Genomic DNA, 23160 nt, shown 5'->3' on the forward strand with positions numbered 1-23160 from the left:
TACTAGAGAATGGACTTGAGGATATGGGTGAATTTTTTAAACCTCTGATCTCTTCTCCTAAAGATCCCAAACTAGTAATGCATGTCACTAGCAATGTCTGAATAGGTTAGGGTCTGCTTGGTTTTTCCACTGTGAATAATAGGGTTTAGGAATCTCCTAGGAACTTGCAAGTAAACTTGGACTGGTTAATACTCCAGGTGCTCTGTGGAGGTTAAGTCTCTTGTTTTATCCTCTGCACCTTACCATTCACACCACTCCCATGCCACTTTCTTATTTTCGATGTTCATTCCTTGTTTCTTTCAAAGGAAAGGAAAGTCTGACTGTGGAAAGAATGCTTATGTTCATCCTAAAACTAATCACAGATTGCTAAGAGAAATATTCTTGTCTAAATTGCATTTGTCCAAAGTGTTCTAGCACTTCAAACCACAAACAATAATTTTGAAAACTTGGCAAATATCTAGTGTCATAAATAAATGTCTAATGATAAAGGGTGAAATACATGTATAATTTATTATTTATTTCCAGCTCCACGCAGTAATACTGATTTTACTTATGACTTTGCCAGGAACTCTTTCTTGGGCCTTATGGTCCAAGAAGTCTCTATAAAGTTAATATTGTGGATTCTGTAATTTTGTTTCTTATTCTTTTATCATTGGGTAATCTTCTTTCCTTAGTACCACATAATTTTGGCTAGTATGCCTTGAAAGATCAGAACAGTTGCTGTTTCTATTGATTTCTCCAGCTGCATGACACAGTATTTTAAGTGGTTGGATAAACAGCACTGTAAAGTTAATGTGATTTTTTAAATTACCCATGAACAGTTTTGTTCCCTCCTATTTTTACATATGTGACTTTATACAGTTTAACTGTAGCATATTTCGCATTCAACCTGTTTCACATAACATCATAATTCAATCACTCTCTTAGTCTTTAAAATTCTAATTTTAACAAACCATTGCATTGATGGAGGACACCATCTTGGCAGAGACTGCGCTAATGTCCAGGATCCCTGTTTGAATGAATGTGACAATATCTAAGTCCAGTTGGTATTCAGCTGCAGTTCCCCTAGTTACCTGTGCCTTTGAACAAATGTGATTTAACTCTGGTTTTTTTCTACTACACTGATTAAATGACTGCTTTGTGCAGTTTTGTGATCTTTCTTATTTCTTTAGGCTTTTGTGCATTTCATACACTTTTGATCTATTTGTTTCTTTGGCCCCCCCAAAACTTCTTTTACAAATCAAGTATCTAATCTGTAGGCTCCTTTGACTTATCTCAGCTGGATCCTAATTCCTTGCTAAGTACCAGCTGCTCCTTTTGAAACCACTTTGGATCATTAGCATGAAATAGAATAGATGGTCCTGGGAAGGGCTTTTAGAATTGAAACTTGCTGCATTGAGTCTTTGTTGTCATCTCTCCTCCCAGGCTTTCAACAGCCCGAGACTCATGCTTAGTGGGGTTTCTGGTATTTGTGTCTATAACTTTTAAAAGCTTGGCACATAGGTGGGGAATTATTTCAGTTCTTACCTTTGGTCTAGAGATTTTAGGGACATGGACCATGGAGAAAGACAAGAATAAACAAATATCTGATATATTGGTTTTGTATTGCTGCTGTAATAAATTACCACAAACATAGTAGCTTAAAACAATACAGATTTATTATTTTACAGTTCTGTAGATCTAAAGTCCAACACAGGTCTTACTGCGCTAAAATCAAGGTATTGGCCAGGGCTGTGTTTCTTTCTGGAAGCTCTAGGGGAGAATTCATCTCCTAACCTTGTTCAGCTTTTTGAAGCTGCCCACGGTCATTGGCTCATGTTTTGCCTCCTCTATCTTCAAAGCCAGCAAAGGCTGGTTGAGTCCTTCTCACATTGCCTCACTCCTACCTCCTCTCTGCCCCTGTGTTGTAATTTTAAAGACCTTTGTGATTACATTGAGCCCACCTGGATAATTCAGGCTAATCCCCTTATCTTAAGATCAGTTAATTAGCAAACTTAATTCCTTCTGCCACCTTAATTACCCTTTGCCATGTAACCTAATATATTCACAGATTGTGGGGATTAGCACATAGACATCTTTGGGGACCATTATGCTATCTACCACACCTGAAGTCAGTTAGAAACTGTAGAATCTCTCTATTATTTATTTTAAGCTAGAGTGTCACTCCAAGATCATGAGTCTTGTATGAGAGGGAAACAGAACAACAACAGTTAAAGAGTCCTTAAAGGCCACCTGTTCCAGTCTTCTCTTTCATACGTTAGGAAAAGAAACTGAGGCCTACAGAAGTAAAGTGATTGGCCAAGATCACAGCTAGTTGGTGGTAGGAACTGGATTAAAACAGTTTTATAAAGGTGTGGGCCAAGGAATACTGGTATCATTGATAGTCTTTGATGTCTATTATATGATTAAACCTATAATTTTTTTCTTGCCTGAGTTAATAAATTTTCATGATATGTGTCTCATCCACATTAACATTTTGTGCCATTAGTTCAGTGATGTGTCTGCTCTGCCTCATCATTGATAGCAATATGGTGGTAAGTTAACCATAGCATCGTTTGCTAAAACCCAAAGGTTTGAGAGTGGAAAAGGAATTCTAAGAACCATTGGGCTAGACCATCATCTCACAGTTTCCTTAAGTCCAAGATGATGCTGTAATTGATTTAATGCTAAATTATGGTTTTCAGTACTTACCTCTACCCACTTCTTGATTGTTACCTTGAATTCACTGGATTCTCTTTCTACTCCCTTAACTTGTATTCCTACTTCCAGAGGCTGTGTCATTGGACCTACCTTCCATTTTAATGTTCCTGCTCTGCATTTTGGTGATGTTTCCTTTGGTGAGTACTTTTCCATTTTAAATTAGAAATTGAGAAGAATTACTTTTCCCTCCACATGGAAGGAGGAAAGTTTACAAAGAGCTTCTCTTACCATTTTGTGTGGGTAATAGCTAAGAGGGTCTAGAATTGTTCTTCCTCTGCAGAATTTTGGTGCTGTTTCCTAGTTTATAGGTGAATGTTATAGCCATGTCTCCTGGATACGAGTAGTTGTCAGGCCATGGCTGTCCCCCCTCTTCCTGCAGTGGAACAACAGAAAGCTTTATGCTTTATTCCACTGTCTTAACATTCTGAACATTCTGTTTATATGCAGATTCTGATTTGCCACTTTGGCTACACAGCAACCTTTCCACAGAGATGCTCTCAGGTTTAAAGTGAGCTCGGTAGTGGTTTAATTCAGGTGTTTTATCACTCCAAATTGAAGACTCTTCTATATGTTTGTATAGTCTTTTTACTCAATTGCTTCCCTAAGTCATTTTCTCCCATCTAAACTTCCCCAATAATAAAAATGATAACAATGGTGGCAGCAAAATTACCCATTAATTGGTTCTTTCTTGTAGTCCAATTACTGCTAAGTAATTACATGTGGTACTACATTTAAACGTTTTTAGCAATCTTAGGAGAAGGCACTCTTTAAGGTCCCCATTTTAGAGTTGGATGAACTGAACATTGGAACAGTTAAATAACTCCCAAAGGTCACACAGCAGTGGCAGAATTAGTATTTCAATTGAGATCTATCTAAATCATATACTGTCAACTTGGGTGTTGAGAGTTGCCCCTAGAGAGGCAAAAATTGGCTCTTGGGTATTGAAAAAACTTAGATATAACAATGGTTTGTGTTCCTTCAAAGTTCCACCCTGCCCAACAGAATCTTATTCCTTAGTATTTAATTTCTCTTGTTAGGTAGAAATTGTCTAATTTAAATCATATTTAATTAACTGAATTGACTTGATATAAAATTAATTTATCACAGTGGTTCTTTTTAGGTGATAACTTTAAAAAATTGAGAAACCCTAGTCTAAATCTTTATTCCATAATTCTTTCCATTTTGCTCTATTGTTTCCCATTTTGACTTTCAGTTCTCTTGCTTCATTTCAAATAAGCCTGTCTAACTTGGGGAAAAATAGTTCTTTAGAAAAAGCTGATTCATAATGCCTTTATCAGTTGCTTTAACATTTGGGTGTTATGAAAGTTTCTAAAATTCAGAATATATTTATTTATACAATGCCCCCACCCTGATCTACGTTATATTGGGTAAGGCACATACCATAGGAAAATCTATATAAATGAAGTTGAATGTCTGTTCATATAGAATGTGAAAATGGCTGGAGAGATGTTATAGATTTGTAGGGCATATTTGAATGATAGACTCTTTTGAAGGAAAATGAAAGTGACCTACAACTTAAGGGTAACTGTGACTGATGCACAATAAGAGGGGAGTTTGTGTACCCAAAGACCTACGCAGTGTACTCCAAACACTTCAAACTGAGTCCATGGAGAGCTCTGAGCAACTGGTGCCCACAGCAGCATACCCTTCCACAGGCATTTAAACACAAAGTCCAGTCCAAGTACATTTGGAAGATGTGCCCTATGTCGTATGCCCTGGCGGGAAAAAACAAGTCAAAGTAAGCACCTCAAATCAGTTACTCCAAGAACTCTCCACTGACTTATTGTCCAGAATGTGCCCTATTGCTCAGCTCTGACATGTTAATGTAAATACTGTGCCAATGATAAGCCAATTATTGAACCCCATGAATATCTGAAATGCTTTTATCTAGAATCCAAACATTTTAAAACATCAAAGCCCCTAATACTACATTTGCATGGAATATGGCAAATGTATATCCCCAAGATGCCACTGATTTACTCAAAATGCTGTATTTGATATTGGCAAGCTCTGGGTCACACAATGGGTAAAACCATGTATGCATGCTCCAAGGCTAGGTAGGTTTTTCCAGTAACAGTCTTCCATTTGGTCCTCTCTTATCCCTAAGGATACAGGAAAGGCCATCACTGGGTAATTTATTCATAGTTTCCTTTCGCTATAGAGATAATAATCAACAGCTGTTCCTCATAGTTGGTCCAGCTAGAAGTTTTGGTAACTAGCTTAGGTGAAAATTAGAAATAGTTTATTTTCCTTTTGTATAATATCTTACTGAACCATTTGATGATACAGCAGCTAGACTCTTATGATATAAGAGGCTAGAAGACACTACAGAGCCATGACCCAAGATTTCCCAAGTCTGAGATATGAGAACTTACCCTCCTAAGTCCACCTTCAAAACCCAAGTTGCCTTTTCTTTTAGTTTGGATATGGATTCCTTAATCTTCTCTGCATTGTGACAGGAAATGTTAATAAAAACATACCCTTTTTCTTGCCAATAGGAAATCTAAGGTTTTCAAAACACCTGGTTCAGTAAATTCAAGCTACTTTGCTGTGCTTCTGGATTCTTCACTGTAATGGCCAAAGTTAGGGGCAGTTTTGTAATAATCTTTCAAAATTGTCTTGTGGTATATTTTCAAATTCCAGAGTTGGAACTAGAGTCCTCATTACTCCAACACAAAGTATCACTTATTTCTCCAGGTAGATTGGCCTCCTGTCACAAAGAAACATGGTTCTTAGGAGAGTTATTTATTTGAAACTATACTCTAAGAAGTGTATATAGTTAGTTCCAGATTCAAAAGAGAAATCAACTGTTACAGGAGTCAGCCAGAAATTGGAGGACTTTTTTAGTTATTTCAGGATGACAGATATATTGTGTGGAGTTAAACGAGGTCTTCAGAGACTGTTGTAGAGCTGGGGAGTACATTAAGCTAACTAAAGTTGGTAGTATTGTCCCCATTTTGGCAAGAAGGCCCATTCCTGAAGAGCCATCTGTTACAGGCTAGTGTTGGAGACATGGCATTTACTTGCTTAGAGATGAAGATTTGGATTTGGCATCAGGGTCTGTGGGGATCGATGATGTTAGGATATTATAAATACCATAAAGTAGGTGAGAGGTAATAGTACTGTTGGTTGGTATCTAAAATATTTAAAGTATGGCTGTGAAGCTTTTGATTGGTTGTTGGATGACCTGTCTAATAATTAATTAGTTTGACTGAAGTTACAGTATCATGAGAGAGTTAAATTACAGAATTTGGGTGGTGATTGTCCCTGAAGGAACACTGAGGCTTTGATAACTCCTCAGATTGGTCAAAGAATAAAACGGACCAAGTCATAACTGGTATTATGCCAGGTGATAGACCAAAAGGGGCAGGATAAGTATCTGCAAAGTCACTATTTTTCAGGAGGCACAAGAATTTGCTGAATGAGAATAAGGAATTTGGAAGGCTCCAGGCTTTCAGTGAACTTGACCATTGGATAATTTGGACAGAGAAGTTAGGGTTTGAGGTTAGAGTTGTTGGGATAAATATAAGCATCAAAAAATATACATGATAGTTGTCTCTTCCATGGCCAGGTATGAACTAGCAGCATTTTACTCAAGGGGTAGTATTTAGATTGACTTTAGGAGAGTGTAAAGTGGAGAGTCAGGGCCAAAGCTTAATTGTCATGATCATAGAAAGTTCTTAGAAAGGTTGGCAGAAGATATTATAGTAGGCATGGGCAAAGCCTAGACCCGAATAAGTTATCATTAACAATAAGGGAGACACAATAGGGGATATCAGAGTTGTTACGACTTTATGAAAGTAAATAGAGAATAATATGGCAGAATGATAAAGAAGGAAAGTATACAAGGGAAAGTATGAGAATCAATAATGCCTGGTATGTAGCAAAATCTTGTTCCATCACTCTTTGGCAGAGTCTTTCTATTTCACGTAGAGTCTGCTTGTTCTGAGGAGCTTGGAATAGCAATCTGTTGCTGAAGGTCATCAATTTCTGGAAGTTTTGTTTTTTTTTAGCAAACTTCCATTTAAGATCTCCAGTAAGAGTTGTTTTCGTCTTCAGCCAGTAATTCAGTTTCTTTGGGCGTCTTTTTACCCAAAAGCTCACCTCTTAATTAACTGCAGGGTCAGTTGTTAGAAGGCTCTAAAGAAGACTATTGATATATTTTTTTGATTTTTGAGGTTGAAAGAGGGAGAGTTTCTGAGGGTGAGTTTTTTGGGAAGATTTCTTGAACTTATAGATGAGCTGGTTCTTGACAATGTGTAGTTATGTCTGCATTAAGCAAGCTTGATTCAGATTGATAAAAGACTTGTAATCCCATGGGTCTTCTAGTTATTATTTCCTAGGGTGAATAGTCTGAGTTCTAGAGGGAGCTAACCTGGTCTGATAGACATTAGAACCAAAAGTAAAACTCTTCACCAAAGAACTCCAAGAGCCTCAGAGAACTTGGCCAGTTTAAGATCAAAAATACTATTTTTGTGTTCTACATTTCCCAAGGATTGTAATTGTGAATTTTTTATCACATGGTTAACACACTGTAAGATTCTTTATAACTCTTCTGTGTAAGGCTGGTATTCCCTAGGTGGGAAAGTTATAGAGTACAATGTCTTAGTCACATTTATGGCAGCGGCCTTTCTGTATAGGAAGGCTCAAATCCATCTCAAGAATATACAGACAATTACAACAACATATTTTAACTGTATAATTTTGGCACAGCCCATCTGTATTTGAAAGGTTCTTTGGAGTATGATTTGGACCCACAGCTCACTGCACAGTTTTCCTGGAATATGATAGCAGAATGTAAGGCAGGAGCCAGCCACATCCCCAGTTACAGAGGAGAAATTTTCCTATCAACTCTTATTCAGAAATTATCTCATCTCTTTTATGATGGGACCTGTGGTGTAAGATTTTTGTCAAAGACCAGCTCATACTTTGGGGCACGTCATAGTTGGTGTGCCAGAGACCATTGACACGAACAGAGGATCCCAATTTTAGGTAATGTTTGTTTTCTAAGTCTGAATTTTTTATGTTCAGAATGGATTCTGCAAATTGTGCTTATTGATCTCCCATATTGTGAATTATTTCTGTAGACAGCTACAAAAGTACCATCTGTTTTGCACAATGCTCTGCTAACACATTTCCCTTTGCTTTGTGGAGATTTTTATTTTACTAGAAAAATTAGGAATCCATTGTCTAAAATAGCCTGTGAATCCCAAAAAGTCTTATCAATTGTAATTTAATTTTTGGTCTTGGGTATTGCTGAATCAGTTTAACACTCATCTTAGCTAGGGTCCATTCTTAGAGAGATAATGTTCCAAATAATGTACCACCTTTTGTCAGAAATGAAATTTTTCCTTTGCAGCCTTGTGATCTTTTGCCCCTAGTTTCCTTTAGTTTCTTCTTAGGGGCTTTCTAGGTCAGGTGACAATACACATATTGAATGAGAGTCAATGAGACTATCATCTTTTAAATCATTATTTAAGTACCAGGAGAGGTATGAAGGTGTCTCTTTGAATCTTTGAGGCATTCTGGCCAAGCATGTTGTTAATTATTCCAAGAAAAGGCACATACGTGTTGTTTTTGGTTTTTTTTTTATGTACTAGGTGCTAAAGAAGGGAGTATAGAGGTCTACACTGTAAATTACTTGCATTCAGTTGGACTACAGATAGGGTAGTAATTCAGATTTGGTGCAACCAGAAACCTAGGAATAACATTTGTGTTAATGAGCCTTCAGGCTTTAATAAAATAATATCCCTTTTCTTCAGGCTCCTGGATAAGCAATATGGGGTATTACAAGGAATTGTTCTAGCTAGGAGGTTGTAGTTGGCTTTATTCTCAGAAAAACACTTCAGGGAAGTAGTCTGGGCAATGGTTTGGAAAGACCTGTCTGAATCTTTATAGGATCCACTTCCGTAATACACCCTATGTTTGAACAGTATTTATCCCATAAATGGTCAGGTAAAACAAGAGCCATTGTTGGGAAAGTTCAGAAAAGTCAAATGTAACAATTACATGATTGTGAAACTGACTTTCTAGAAATACCTCTGGAATTTCCAAGAATAATCTTTCAAAAGCCCTTAATCAGACAATTCTTTTTCCATAAAATATCTCTTCCAAGTAGATTGGCAGGTGCAGAATCACAAAGGAGACATGAATGTGTTTCTTCCAACAGTCCTAATGTGTAGACAAAAGCTCAGACGTGGGGTGAAGTAGATCGGTTCAAAATATCCCCAGCAGTACTGCAGTAATAACTCCAGGAGACCAATTGTATTTTATCGCAGTAGTGTTCAACGTAGAAAGAGAAGTGTTTACATCCAGTAGAAATATGCATATTTGTTCTCTTATGAGTGTAGATCATTCTTGTTCTGAAAATGGTAGCAGATACATTGGCCACCTAGGGAATCCAAAATCAGAGTTCAGTTTATTGTTTACCAGGCAAGTAGGATCCACATCTCTAGGAAAGGAACATGAGTCTCCCTGAACTGAATGTAGGAGGGCTAGAAATAACATTAAAAAGCAGCTTTGTCTAAGGGAGGCGAAAGCCGATGTATTAGTCTCTGGCTGGCTCAAAAGTAGATCGTAAAGTCTCTCTCAGGAGAGGCTATTATTCTATTTTGTGTCATCGACCCTGAGAACATGAGCCTCAGACGAGTCTAGGATGAATTATATAATGTCTTGGCAGGCTCTGGGTCACACAGCGGGCAAAACTGCAGAGGCTTCTCCTTTCACACACTGGCAAATAAGAAGAGCAAATATAACTCTGTTCTTTGGGAAAAAAATCTGTATTTCTGTGTGAAAATTAATTGCACAATGTGCTTCTAGAATATTACTCAGCAAACTGATTATAGAGACTGCCTCTAGAGAGGGGTCTGGATGATGATGGAGGGGTTTGTTTCATGTCTATTGTTGTTACATAGTAAATGCATAGTAAGTATTCACTGAATGAATGAATGAGTGAAATGCATTTATTGATTGTGCAACTGAAAACAATACTGGGGAGAGTTGGAATTAAGCAAGTAGTGTTGAAGTGCATAGACAATTCATTTAAGAGGTTTGGCAGTGCAAGGGGAGGTTGAAGTTAAAGGGAAGCTGTTGTGGGGCTTTTATTTCTCACCTTACATTTTGTTTTCCAGGGTTTCCTCATACCTTGATATGTTCCCTCAATAATACCTCCTTGGTCCCCATGACCTTCAAACTGCGTGTGCCTGGGGATGGTGTTGGCCATAAAAGCATTTCAAGTTGTGAGCAGTATTCAGACAACAAAAAATCATATTGGAACAAGGATGAAGTACCCGTAATGAGACCAAAGGAATTCACCATCACCCCCGACTGTGGCACCATTCGCTCCCAAGGATTTGCTGCTATCAGGGTAAAGTGCACAGCCTTCCTGCACATGTGGCCAAGCAGCTGAACTGTCATATAGTTATTGGGACCACATCTAGAGTTTGCTTTATATGCCCAGTGTCAATGGGAGGGAGTGCCTCTAATTCACATAGAAAAGTAGGTCTGTTTCTATAAGGAAATAAACTACTGAAGCAAAAGAAACCAGATCAAATATATTGGGCAAAAGCGCTGACACTGCTCCCGTGGGTTTCCATCAATCTAAATGCATTGCCTTTACCAGAACAGTGGATTCTAGCAATTTCTGCTGAAACCACTGCTCTAAACAGATAGTACGCCTATCAATACTAACATAAAAATATTTAATAACGCGTTGATAATTAGGTCCTGCGTTAGACTCACATTATTTATACTACTAAGTATCCAGATTTATGCCACAGATGATATCCAGTTTATTCATATTTTGAATCTGAATCTGGGCTTCATGGCGAATGTGGATGTGATATTCCTAACAGTGCTTTATATTAAGGTCCACAGTGTGATGCTTTGCTTATGGCCTCACAGTGCCACCAGAAGAATTATTTCACAGCTAACTGAGAAAGATTTTAGCTGTCTTCCCTCACTTACTTTTGCTTCTCCGAACAGTTAGGTCTAGCAATACTGAAGGCTGCTAAATTTAAATGATTTGATCTTTTCTGGAAAAGGAAAAAAATAAGACTTCATAGCTAAGGTTATAGTTTTCTCTTTAGTCATTACCTTTGAATATTTAATTCAGCTATGGTTTTATCCCCCAGATTTGCTTTTAATGCTTCATAATATCTCACCATGAATCTACTCATCCTAAATCTATTCTGGGAGTTTTCAGCTCTTCTCAGGGCTTCTCCACGGATCCATGAGGTTTGATATCACACATTGTTGTAATTTCCCAGTGTTGCTCTCTCAGTCTGTTTGGGCTGCTACTACAAAATACCAGAGACTGGGTAGCTTATAAACATCAGAAATTTATTCTTTACAATCTGGAAGCTGGAAGTCCGAGGTCAGGGTGCCAGCATGGTAGGGTTCTGGTGAAGGCCCTTTTTCAGGTGGCAGACTGCCGATGTCTCCTTGTATCCTCACGTGATGAAGGGGCAAGGGAGCTCTCTGGGGCCTATTTTATAAAGGCGCTCATCCTGCTCACGAGGGCTCCACCCTCATGACCTCATCACCTCCCAAAGGCCTCACCTCCTAATACCATCATATTAGGAGTTAAGATTTCAGCATGTGAATTTGGGGCCGGAGGTGGGGACACAATCATTCAGATCAGAGCAGTTGCTAACTGTGACTTGCCCAGGAAGAAGTGCAGCTGCAATGAGTTAATTTATTTTTTATTTAATAATGCTTAGCTTACGTGTTACCTACCATTTCCCCCCTTTTTTGGGGCTTCTCCCAGATTAGTACAGGAAGATTTTAGAAGACAGAGCATCTATCTAGGAGCCTTCTGCCAGAACCACTTGTTCTAACCATAGCTCAGAGACATAAACAAGGGTTAGAGTCACTCCAGGAATCTGTGCACTGGGGCAGCTGCTTGTCTCCAAATCTGACAAGTTTTCCTTCCAAATCGATGACCCCCCTCTTTGCTTTATTTTCCCTTTGTATTTTGAAAAGCTTTCTCCAAGCCTCAGTTTTCCCTCCTGATCTGCACTTTAACCACGTCTGTGTGGACTTAAATTTGCATCCAACAATTCCCTTTCCAACCAAAAAAATTTTACTTAGTACCTGATGCATAATTTATAGATAGAACAGCTGTAACCTACGCCAGAAGCTGTTTTCTACACTTACAAGTATCTCTTCCAGTACAAATCATTTTAAGACAATTAAAAATTGCAACAAGGCTTCAAAAGCCTAAATGTCAAGTTTCACAACAGTAAATAAAAACATAGGGTAAAATATACTGGCCAGATACTGTCCTTGGATTAACCTTTCTTTGGAGCTTCTTATTTTCTTCTCTAATAATGAATATGGGAGGTGGGGAGGAACGACAAGATTTTGGTTAAAAAAAAAAAAAAAAAAAGGCTATCTAGTTGATTTCTTATGCCATTTCTATAACTGACATTTATTTTGCCATAAGAGAAATCTAGCTGTAGTGTTTTATTGGTGTATTGAATTTTTGTAATTTATACAGCCCAGAGTCATAGAGATCAATTTAAATTGCAGTAATTAAAATTTGTTTGATGTTGCATATCCTTCAGGGCCCTGTTTCCCCCCATGCAGGTGTATGACTCCTTTGATACAACCCCCTTGGAAATCAGCAAACCTGTTGTACCAAAAGCCATTTGGTGGTTTCTAACCTGGCCTTTGAAAAAACTCAGCATGCAGTAACCCCGAAACATAGCTTGTTTAACTAAAAATGTAAAACGCCATACATCCCCTAATAAAGTACTTAGAAACCGCACTCATCAGTGTGGTCCTCCCTTGGCCCCTTTCTCCCCTGTGCAGAGGGAGAGCTGGCCTTTGAGAAGAGCCGTTTTTCACCTTGTTCTTTCCAGGTGACCTTATGCTCCAACACTGTGCAGAAATACGAGCTGGCCCTGGTGGTAGACGTGGAGGGCATCGGGGAAGAAGTGCTGGCGCTCTTAATTACAGCGAGGTATTGCACTCACCTGCTTTCTCTTCCCCAGTCTTCCCGGAGCCGCCAGTAATGGGCTCTTTCTCCAGAAGGCAGCACGCCTACAACCAGTTCACACTGCGTTTGTTCTGCTTTCCTGGGAGAGGAAGCTAAATCTGATTTTTGAGTGACAGAGCTTTGGAACAGCAAATGCACCTTTGGTGGAGATAAGAGGAGGGATGCGTGTGTTTTGCAGTGTTAAGAATAATAGTGCTCTTTAATGGGTCTGACTTGCCGTGTATACAGCTGACAAGGTTTTAGCAGGAAGAGGTGAACAGTTGCTGTTTTTTATTTTTATCTTTAAAGATAGTACCCCAGAGTTCTGCAGCTGAAAGGGTGAGGCTCGCAGCCCTGCAGTGGAAGACCCTGCTCCAGGACACTGTCATTATGACGTTAAGGGAGGCTGCAGGCAGCCCCCAGAATGAGGCCCTCGCTAACATCATAAACTCCTCAGAACCATCACCAACTTGTCTCTCCGTTTTAATAGAGGCAGCAGTGGGCTCTGGAGTCGGGTTAAGATCCTGGCTCTGCCATTTGTTGACTGTGTCTCCTCAACTAATTTACAGTCTTTCCGAGGGTGGTATGTCACTTACTGATGACGACAATGATCCTAAATAAAATCATTGGCCACACTCTTGCCAAAGCAAAGAAATATCCAGATCTGGAACTTGAGAGTGTGTATGAAAATACCATCTGAAGAAAATAGAGAAGGTACTTACTAAAACTCTGACAATATTCCAATCCCTAGAATTTAGGACTTCCATGAATCTTAGGAAGATGCACCTTAAAGAATGTGCAGCCGAGCTTGTTGGTGGGGCCATCATAACTGGCACCATTTCCTGTGTCTTGGGCTTGAGTGAAGTCAAAGGGCGGCCCTAAAATAAGGTCAAGTTCTTGCCACAATCTGCTTAGTATTCCCTCCAGAGACCTAATTGTTTGTTTAAAAACAGTGAAAACTCTTTCGTCTGGTCCTCTCTATCCCAAAGTTTGACTTTTTGTCTACTCTTGCATGTATTTTCTATGTGGGTTTATTCTGATACTTTCCAGCCCCTTTTCCTTGCAGCTCTCAGTAGAAAATCCTGAATTTTTAAGAAAAAGGGGAGGGGGGTTCTAGGAGGCTGTGAGTTACCTACCATGTATTCTCTGTGACCCAGTCAAATACTATCAGTCCTCTCAGCCACAGTGTTGCAAGTAGTAAAGGATAAGCTTTACCGAAATCATTGGGTCAACTGACAACTTCCATTCTAGCTAAAAATGAACACTCATCTTGTGCTAAACCCAAACTTTGAGGTCAACAAGACTCTCTTTCATGTCACTGCTTTTGGTGCAGTCTGTAAGAACTGCTCAGAGACTCTCAACAGAAGAGCTGCTTTTAGAACATGCTCCCTAAGGTAATTCTCCCAGAGAGCCAGCAGTGTGGCTGGCGACACCCACTACCACAGGTTCATCACCTTTTACCGAGCCATCACGCGGCTCCGTGCCATACTCTTCATTCACACCGTCTTCTGTGTTTCCCTAAGAAGAGTTAATGATGCTAACGTCAATCTCTAAAATTACCTTCATTTTACCTATGAGCAGAATGGGACTCTGGGAGGGAGAGCAGCTTGCTCAAGGCTGTATTTGGTAAGGTCAGTACTTGAACCGGGCTCTGACTGATTCAAACGTTAGCACTCCTCACCATTGCACTATATTGTGATAGTGCAGTAGGGCAGGGCAGACTTTGAGACTTAACAGACATAAAATAAAACCCAAGTCACCTAATAATAGGCCAGCTGCACACACAGGCCTTCCATTCCTCCCTCCCTCTCCGCCATCACACCCCCTCCTCACTGAGCACCACCGTCACAGTGCCAGTTCTGGGTCGAGCAGCTGCCTGAGCCTACTGATCCAAGGCAGCTGTTCTGCATAGGAATTAGAATTATGACCATTATTTAGATGCTGCGAGCTGTTGCTAGTCCTCAGGGGACTCTGACTGGTCCAAAGTGTCACAGCTAGTCAGGACCTCATGCTGGTGGCATTGGCCCTGTTTGTCAGGGAAACAGATCCACAACCCTAAGGAATTTGCACTGTGGGGTCTCTTTGCCAAATGAAGGCCAAATATGAAAAACAATGGAAATGTTAGTCATTACCCACAGAAGACAGTGTTTAAGGAGTCCTACTTCTAGCCCTGTTTTGATTAAAAAGTGGTGACTGGGGGCTTAGGGAGAGGGATGACAGGAGAGAAGATTTGAAAATGATTAATGTAGTTATTAGAGGAAAACTACTGTGTGACAGTGACAGATGTGTTTAACTTGGGACTCTGTGTCCTCCATATGTAAACAAGCTCTTCCTCCATCCTTTTGAATTCTTTAATGGACTCCTTCCTTCGAGCAGGTGTATTGTACCTACTCTCTGCGTGGTTAATACAGAGGTGAACTGTGGGCACTGCTTCCTGAAGTATCCATATGAGAAAGCGATCCAGCTTGTCAATCATGATGACCTCCCAGGATGCTATCAGGTCCTGCCTCAGGTGAGTTACTCTATCCTTTTCCAGTGTTGATTTTTCTTCAGTTGGATTCCTTCAGTGAGAAAGAGAAGACCTTTGAAAGAGCCATATTCCTGAGCACATGACTGTATGTAATTCTAATTTTTAACCATGGGATAACCTGGAGACGGGGTTATGAAGCTACAGCTGGATTGCCACCTGTATGAGTGAGCAGCTGCAGGTGGAAACAGTTGTTAATTTCCCAGGGAAATTGCCTTCTATAAAGAGGAGAAAGGGTCAGTTAGGGCAACATGCAGAAGTTGCACCTGCAAATTATTGCCTGTGCATTAACCATGCATGGGAAATGAGGCAGAGCTAGAAGTTTTCGTTTATGTCTATGGCTGTAACTTGAACAGAATCACTAAGATATGGTAATGCAATATTTATAAATGAACTTGTTTGATCGGAAGGCTAGAGATAATATAGGAAGGAGAAAGGAGGAACTGTTTCTTAATGTTTTATGAAATGGATCTGCCCACATGCCATTACACCTAGCTAGGTGGGAGACTAAGACGTTAAACACAGATGGAAAAAAGATTCAAAAAGATCTGTATAGACTAGAGTAATGAAAGGTGACTAATGAGGTGCAGTTTACCAAGGATGAATTTGGGTTTAAAATTCATTTCTGTAAGTAGTACTCTAATAAAAATACATGCAAAAAATCAAATGGGGGTTTCATTTGGCTGTAAGTTCAAAATAAGTTAAAAGACCAGTGAGGTGACTCCATGGTGCAATGGATAGTGCCGTTGGCCTTCCAGAAGACCAGTGTTGAGGCCACAGAACCAAGGCAGGTTTAGGCTGCATCGGAGAAACACAGTGTTCCACAGCTAAAGGAAGGAGGGAGCCACACATCAAAGCAGTGCTGGAATGTAGTCTTCAGATCTTGACAGGGTATTTTTTAATGGAAACTTAAAAAAAAAAAAAAAGAATTATGTTTGGAGTAACGAGAATGTCAGTCTCTGTCATCTGGAAATCCAAGTCATATGAGGAGCAAGCACAAAGTCTAATCTGGAACAGAGAATTAGCTGGGATGAAATAGTTCCCACTAGTCAAGGGTCTGCTGTGTAAAAAAGGGAATTTGAGTCATTCTGTGGGCGTCTCTCAGACAAAACCAGAAGCCAAGAATGGGGGTGACAGGAGACAACTTTTCTAACTTTCAAGTGTTCAACAGCCGAACAGGCTCGCCCTGCACAGTGCACGGTCACCTCAAGAACTCAGAGCAGAGCCTGAGTCACCCAGGGTGATAGGGAAGCTGTGTGTGCACAGCTGGGCTGGGAAAAGGGTGAGGCACTTGCCTCAAGCACAAAATTTAGGGGAGAGCCAAAACACTCAGTAATCAAGATAGATGATGTTTTCATGCTACACTTGAAGAAATCAAAACTAATACAAAAAATCCATGATAAGTAAGATATCAAAATGTTAGATAAAGGTGGAATCAGTATTACTGATTTTCCTTTGGCCTCGGGGTCCAGGAAGGCTGGGCGGAGCACTGCTGCTGAGGGAGGCTGAGTTAGATTAGGCCAAGCTGGACCAGACCAGGTGCGGAAAGACCACGGGGTTTCCTGGACTAGTGAAACTGGCACGCTCTGTCCTTCCCTCCAGGAGTCGACGCTCTGAGAAGTGTTTCCCAGTTACTCAAACTTATTTGACCATGGGATTTTTAAAGTTTTATTTGTTGTTGTTGTTGTTGTTGCATAAATGCTTAGTAATATGCTGGAGAACAGGGTTCTTAGGAACGTACGTTCGTAAACAGTGGACAACATTCCTTAATTCGTTCACCTGTTTCCCCATTTAAAAAACATGTACTGGGGCTTCCCTGGTGGTCCAGTCGTTAAGACTCTGTGCTCCCAAAGCAGGGGGCCTGGGTTAGATCCCTGGTCAGGAACTAGATCCTGCATGCCACAACTAAAAAGATCCTGCATGCCACAACTAAGACCCAGCACAGCCAAATAAATAAATATTAAAAAACAAACCAAAAACAAACAAACGTGTACTGAGCATGTGTTTTGGGCCAGAAAGTGGGCACATATTGAGGAGAGACCCAGGTCGTGCCCTAAGAAGTTTGCAGTCCTTGGAGAAGATGGACGCGTTGACAGTGCACGCTGAGGAAAGGGACTGCGGGATGCTCCCTGAGAACAGAGCAAGCGCCCAGACTCTGGGGCACTGGGCATCCCTGGGGGTATAAGGATGAGTGTGCAGGCAGGTCAGAGGGTGTGGGCATTCCAGGAAGAGTAACCACAAGTGCAAAGGGTTGGAGGTGGAAACAGTGTCATGTGTTCAGGAAATGCCAGTGGCCTCTACCGATGAAGCGCAAAGGGGTGAAGTGGATGGGGAATAAAGCATGAAGGTGCGGAAGGCCAGTTTAAGAAATTTGGCCGTGGGAAGCTGTTACCCTGAACTGACTCACATTGTGGATGATTTCTGCACTTTGCTGGGTTGCACACTTTGCATTTGGGGCCTTTTGCACACCTCACTCAGCCAAAGTTCCTTCTGGCTGAATTGGAGTACTCATCCCCATTCACTTGCTTTAACGATGATATAGTTCTAAAAACCCTCCACAGACTCAGGACAACGCTTGTTTCAAAATGATCTAACATGCTGTTGATTTCATACTGAACCTGGGGCTTGCTTATCCTTCTGGCTTCTCTGTCCCACCAGGTATATCAGGATGCACCAGCTGTGTTGCTGTCTAGTCCCACCCCCTGTGGGGTCATTCCTCCCCACAGCACCGTTCACATACCTCTGGCCCTGGAGACCCAAGTCCTTGGGGAGTACAGGTCCACAGTTTACATCTCGACCTTTGGGAGCCAGGACCCCCCTATGGTGAGAGCCAATTTTCAGAATTGTAGTTATAATTGCCGTACTTCTTGCCGGACATTCCAGCCTTCGTATGTAAGGCACTCAACATATTTGCATATCCTCTAGTTGTTGGTAGTTCTAGAGTTTTTCATTTTCACTCTGCAGTGGTAAAATACCAGGGCTGTTACTTCGGGAATCTGTTTGTGGTTACATCTAAAAGTGGTGCTTTATAGCAACTGATTTTTCTCACACATACAGACACACTTGACCCCTCTCCAGACCTATTAAGTCAGAATCTCTGAGGGCAGAGGACCAGCACATCTGTATGTTTAACACCCTCCTCAGTTGTTCCTAGTACAAAGCTGGGTGTCCCTAGCTTGCTACACGTGGGCTCTGAGATTGGTTTTACTCACTGCTCACCAGATCTTTTCCTGTAGATTATTCGATATATATACAACTATATGCTATAACATATTCTATAATTGGACTTATATCCCAAATTAGCCTACTGAAAGTCTTAGTCTTTCTCCAAGCCTGGGAAGAGGGAGATATGGAAATCTCTCTGCTGCTTGAGCTGAATCGAAGGATGAATCTTGAATCTTGGAGGATGTTGCCCAACAGGCTGTGAATTCCTAGACATCGGGTTTACTTGGAAGCTGGGTGATGTCAACATACATTTGTTTGAAGTGATTCTGATTGCTCAGAGAGTATTTTATGTCTTCCATATAAGATGCCATAGGTAAGCCTGACTTATAAAGCAGCATCACTAAGGCAGGCCAACTGAAAGGTGCCACAGTCCAGGTACCCTTCTAGCCTACACTGTGCCTGCCCTGCACAGATGCAGCACATGAGAGGGTAGCTTGCTGAGCAGGAAGCACTTTATGAAAGAGAAAGACCCCCTTCCTTGGGCAGACACAGTGCCTGGCCGAGGGCACAGGGCAAGGGGAGGAGAGCAAGGTGGGTTTCAGTCCCCAACCTGCACAACTTTGTGCAGTGGATGGCCCTATCGTGTTGCTAATACAACAGAACTGAGACTCAGTCCAGCCACATCCAACTCTGAAGTGCTGGTCCTTAACCTCTAAGTGTTCTTGAGGCTGTAGTGCTGGGTGGCATATCGAGGACCCTTATTCTGGTCTCCCCTCGGGTGCACAGCTCTGGACTGACCCAGGGAAGTGGATCATTCTTTTAAGGGAGGAATTCCAGGTCTGATCAGCATGGCCATCCCTGTGCCCTTTGACCACAGAGTACCAGGGAGAAGGGATGTCAGTTCTAATAAGCACGCTTTTATGTCCCTGCTTTTTATAAAGGGATGCTTAAAAGCTTCTGTTTTAATTTGATTTTAAAGGCCAGCCATTTTCAGCCATTCCTGTGTTCTTTCTCTTACATGGAATGCAGGTATGTCACTTAAGGAGCATTGGAGAAGGCCCAGTTATCTACGTACATCCCACTCAGGTTGATTTTGGCAATATCTACGTCCTGAAGGACTCCCTCAGGATTCTCAACCTGTCTAACCAGTCCTTAATCCCCGCATTATTCAAGGCATGCATGGTGAGTAGATTGTGGAACTGTCACTGAAAACACAGCTCTGCCTATATCTTAATAGTCAGTGGCCTTATTTTAGCAACATGCCTTTGAAAATGATCACCAGAAGCGGAGATATAAATGGTTCAACTGCATTAAACTATGTTATTCTCATCCCCACTTCCTCTTTATTATAATCTTTTTGTTGATTTAGAAACACAATATACGTGTAGTTTGGTAAACAGGCCAATGTATTGACTATAATCCCAGTTCAGGGAGATGCTTCAGAGATCTCCTTACTGAACTGTTCCTGAGCCCAGCCCCGCACTTCCAGAAAACACTTTTTAAATGTCTCTGTAACTGAAAATGCTTCCTTGTATTTAATTTGAAGCCATTTGGCTACAGATTTGTTAGTACGCTTATTCTATTTTTATTCTCTCTTCCTTCTGGCAATATTTTAATGTAGTTTATAAGGATGTAGGAAATACAACAAGATGGTAGTTGCCAAAAGTAGAAATTAAAGAACACAGCAAAACAAAGATAGATAGAAAAATAGTTATAAATTGGTTCTAGAAATGAGTCTATCTTATTTCTGTGTATTTTATAATGACACTTAGATCCGCTAGTCTTCTTTCTATAAGCTAATTTTTTAAACAGAGATACCAATTTTTTGCAGAATTTAGGAATTTCTAATCCAGTAATTGAAACTATTCTTGATTTTAGAAGAAGTTTTCTAAATTTAAATATAAAATTTAAAATAGTATAGCCTTTCTCCTATTTCCAAATTAATTGACATTTGAATGAGTGCGAACATTTGGTTTCAGCATTTGTCAGATATTTCTGAAAAGTCAATTACTGTTAATTTTATAAAATATCAGAGGGAATAGGATCATAGTTTTCTACGGACTTGTAATGGCTCCTTAGAGTCATTGGTCCCAACTAGGAGCCATTTATCATTATCATTATTATTATATTATCATTTGTCATTACTCCTTGTAAAGATAGTGATTTCCTGTACAGTCACTGCTCTTTTGAACATGAGATTCAGACACAAGCCCACTCTTGATCTAGTGCCTTGTCGATCTTGTGTGATGAATAATGTTTAAAGAAAAATCCTACAGAAAATGACACCTTCTCTAGTCTTTATCCAATGAGTCGCAGTTGGTGTGTTTGGTGGAAGCATGGGGTATTGCCTAGGAAATGTGGCTTCCGGTCCAGTTTTGTATGTGCAGAGTTCACAGTGGGTAGGAGGAGTCAGCCAACCTGTCTGAGATAATGAGAGGGGGCATGAGAGGGTCCCAGTGGATTACAGAGGAAGGAGATGGGCAGAAACCACAAGAATGCTTACATACAAATACAGCAAGGATTCCCTTCCTCACTGCCTCCCCTTTCATTTTCAGATATCTCCAGATTTCACAATTTGTGGCAACTTTTGGTACATTTTAAGAAACAAAAGCACATCAAGGATCTGTTGTTTTTTTTTACTAATATATTATATATATTGAATGACCCATCTGGTTGTTAAAATGGGACTTTTTCTTTTCCATAAAGGTTTTCATGATTCCATCTTTTGATTGTTTAATATCATCTTAAAACAGCAAGCTCCGGTTCCAAGGCGACAAAAGTGTGATGTTCTTCCCTCAGTCTCCTCTTGGAAAACTGGCGTTTATTGAGTTGATTACCTTTATAGCATAAAAGTAGTTTCAACTGTATTTCTCATAGGTGAAAATTAAACTCCTTTCATATTTCGGCTGGGATTTTTGATGGATTTCCTAGTGAATACTATGTGTGTTAATATCATAGAAATTGAATTACACTAACTTAGAAATTAACTACAGTGGAAAGAAATTGAAATACCATTTATTAAATTTCAACTTGATGTACCATACTGAATCTACAAGTTCATCCTTACAGAAATCACTAAACATTAGGAAAGAGTTTCAGTTAATAGTTGTTTGTTCCCTAAGCCCAGCGCTCAGTACCCCGGTAAGTCGTGGTCAGATAATTATTGCATTTAATTTCTTGCTCACTCAGAAATAAGTAGGGCCAAGGGCACAGTCTTCATTTCTTATGTTATCACTACAAATCCAGGTCTGGAAATTCTTCTCTTTTCTGCTGGGTGCCCAAAATGGAGGGGTCATTCTCTCCCCTCTTTTGACTGCCAGTCAAAAATTCCACCCTCCCCAGATGCGGCACCCACTGCCAGCCGTCTGTCATGCTTTGCTTTGGAATGTTTGAAATATCAGCCTCCCCTTGAGGTTTTGAATGGGCCAACTTACTTGGATTAAGCTGAAGGACTCCAAACAATAGAGTAAGTCACCTCTGGTTTGCGTGGGGTAGAAAATATCAGAATGTGAGAACAGAGCATAGAAAGACCCTTTTGGCAAGAGTGTGTGGGCTCTGCTTGTGCACACGGCACTCCTTCGGGAAGATAGTCCCTCTCTCCGGATGACAGCAGAAATGAGGGCGAGGATATGGTCCCTGGCCCCTGGGACCTCAGCCCTGGGCTGGAAGATAGATGCCTTCTTTGCATGGGTGCCCCTTGCTAGGTGGAGCAAGTGCATTGCTCAGCACTTGTTTGGAAGCATTTGGAATTCTTTTTCATTTACTCTTGGCTCTAATTCAACCTCAGGTACCGTTAACTCGAGAACTTGTGTACAGGTGTCAGTGACACCTTGGGATTCAGCTGGCACTAAAACATCCTCACAGTGGCCTTTGCCTCTGTGATCTGCAAGAGAGGCCCTTGCAGTTAGATCTTTATGGAGTTTCCAGGATCCAGGAAGCAGTAATTCTGATGTCTCGTTCAAGCAGTTCTTTTTAAACATTTTTTTAATCATATGCCATAGAAATACACAGTGATGTGGCATCAAGGGAATCATCAGGCTTTCACATCTCCTTCTGATCCTAAGCCATTGGGTTATTTTCTTGTGTAAGTAGGGACCCCCCCTTTTTATATTGACTTATTTATATGCCTGTCTCCTTCAAGTGACAAGGGTCTCTGCTTTGAATTCCCGACACATGTTTGTATTAAATCAAGCTTATGGATTGTATTGTTCACATATTTTACTGCCTCAATTATTTGTATGATTTAACAGTTTCTGATATAATTTTATCAAAATCTCCCACTTTTCCATTTCTCCTTGTAATTATGTCAACTTTCACTCCATATATTTAAAAGCTATGTTGGTAGGTGCATATAAATTCATGACTTATATATCTCAATATATTATTCCTTTTTTCATAATGAGTTGTCCATTTTAGCCCCTATTTATGCTTTTTGACTTAAATTCTATTTTGCCTGATAGAGATAATGCTACATCAGCTTTCTTTTACTTAGCATTTGCATGGTATATCTTTTTCATTCCCTAATTTTCAGGATTTTTTGGTATGTATTGGTTTGTTTTGTGTGCTGATTTGTTTAGACTCTCTTAAAACACCACATGACTGAATTTTTTAAAAGCTAATGATAGACTCTCTCTTTTAATTGATGAGTACATTAGTTTTCTATTGCTGCTGTAACAAATTTGTTATCTTACAGTTCTAAAGGTCGGTAGCCTAAAATGTGTCTATAAGGCTGTGTGCCTTTTTGAGACTCTGGAGGAGAATCTCCTTC

At 40.3% G+C, this 23160-nt stretch overlaps 1 protein-coding gene across 21 annotated transcripts in view; it reads left to right on the top strand.

Annotated features, from left to right (window-relative positions):
* The window catches only part of HYDIN (HYDIN axonemal central pair apparatus protein), a 446648-nt gene that overhangs the window by 209368 nt on the left and 214120 nt on the right, over positions 1–23160 (top strand). For all 21 annotated transcript variants that reach the window (XR_009499152.1, XR_009499153.1, XR_009499154.1 and 18 more), the window contains 6 exons: positions 2770–2837; positions 9852–10087; positions 12585–12685; positions 15077–15212; positions 17886–18050; positions 19422–19574. Coding sequence is in view for 18 of the 21 variants with exons in the window: in XM_059905589.1 (XP_059761572.1) it covers positions 2770–2837; positions 9852–10087; positions 12585–12685; positions 15077–15212; positions 17886–18050; positions 19422–19574 (859 nt within the window). In the remaining 3 variants the exon portion in view is untranslated. The remainder of the gene's footprint in view (positions 1–2769; positions 2838–9851; positions 10088–12584; positions 12686–15076; positions 15213–17885; positions 18051–19421; positions 19575–23160) is intronic.

The sequence above is a fragment of the Balaenoptera ricei genome, chromosome 19 (assembly GCF_028023285.1).
Source record: "Balaenoptera ricei isolate mBalRic1 chromosome 19, mBalRic1.hap2, whole genome shotgun sequence".
In the NCBI taxonomy this organism is placed as follows: Eukaryota; Metazoa; Chordata; class Mammalia; order Artiodactyla; family Balaenopteridae; genus Balaenoptera; species Balaenoptera ricei.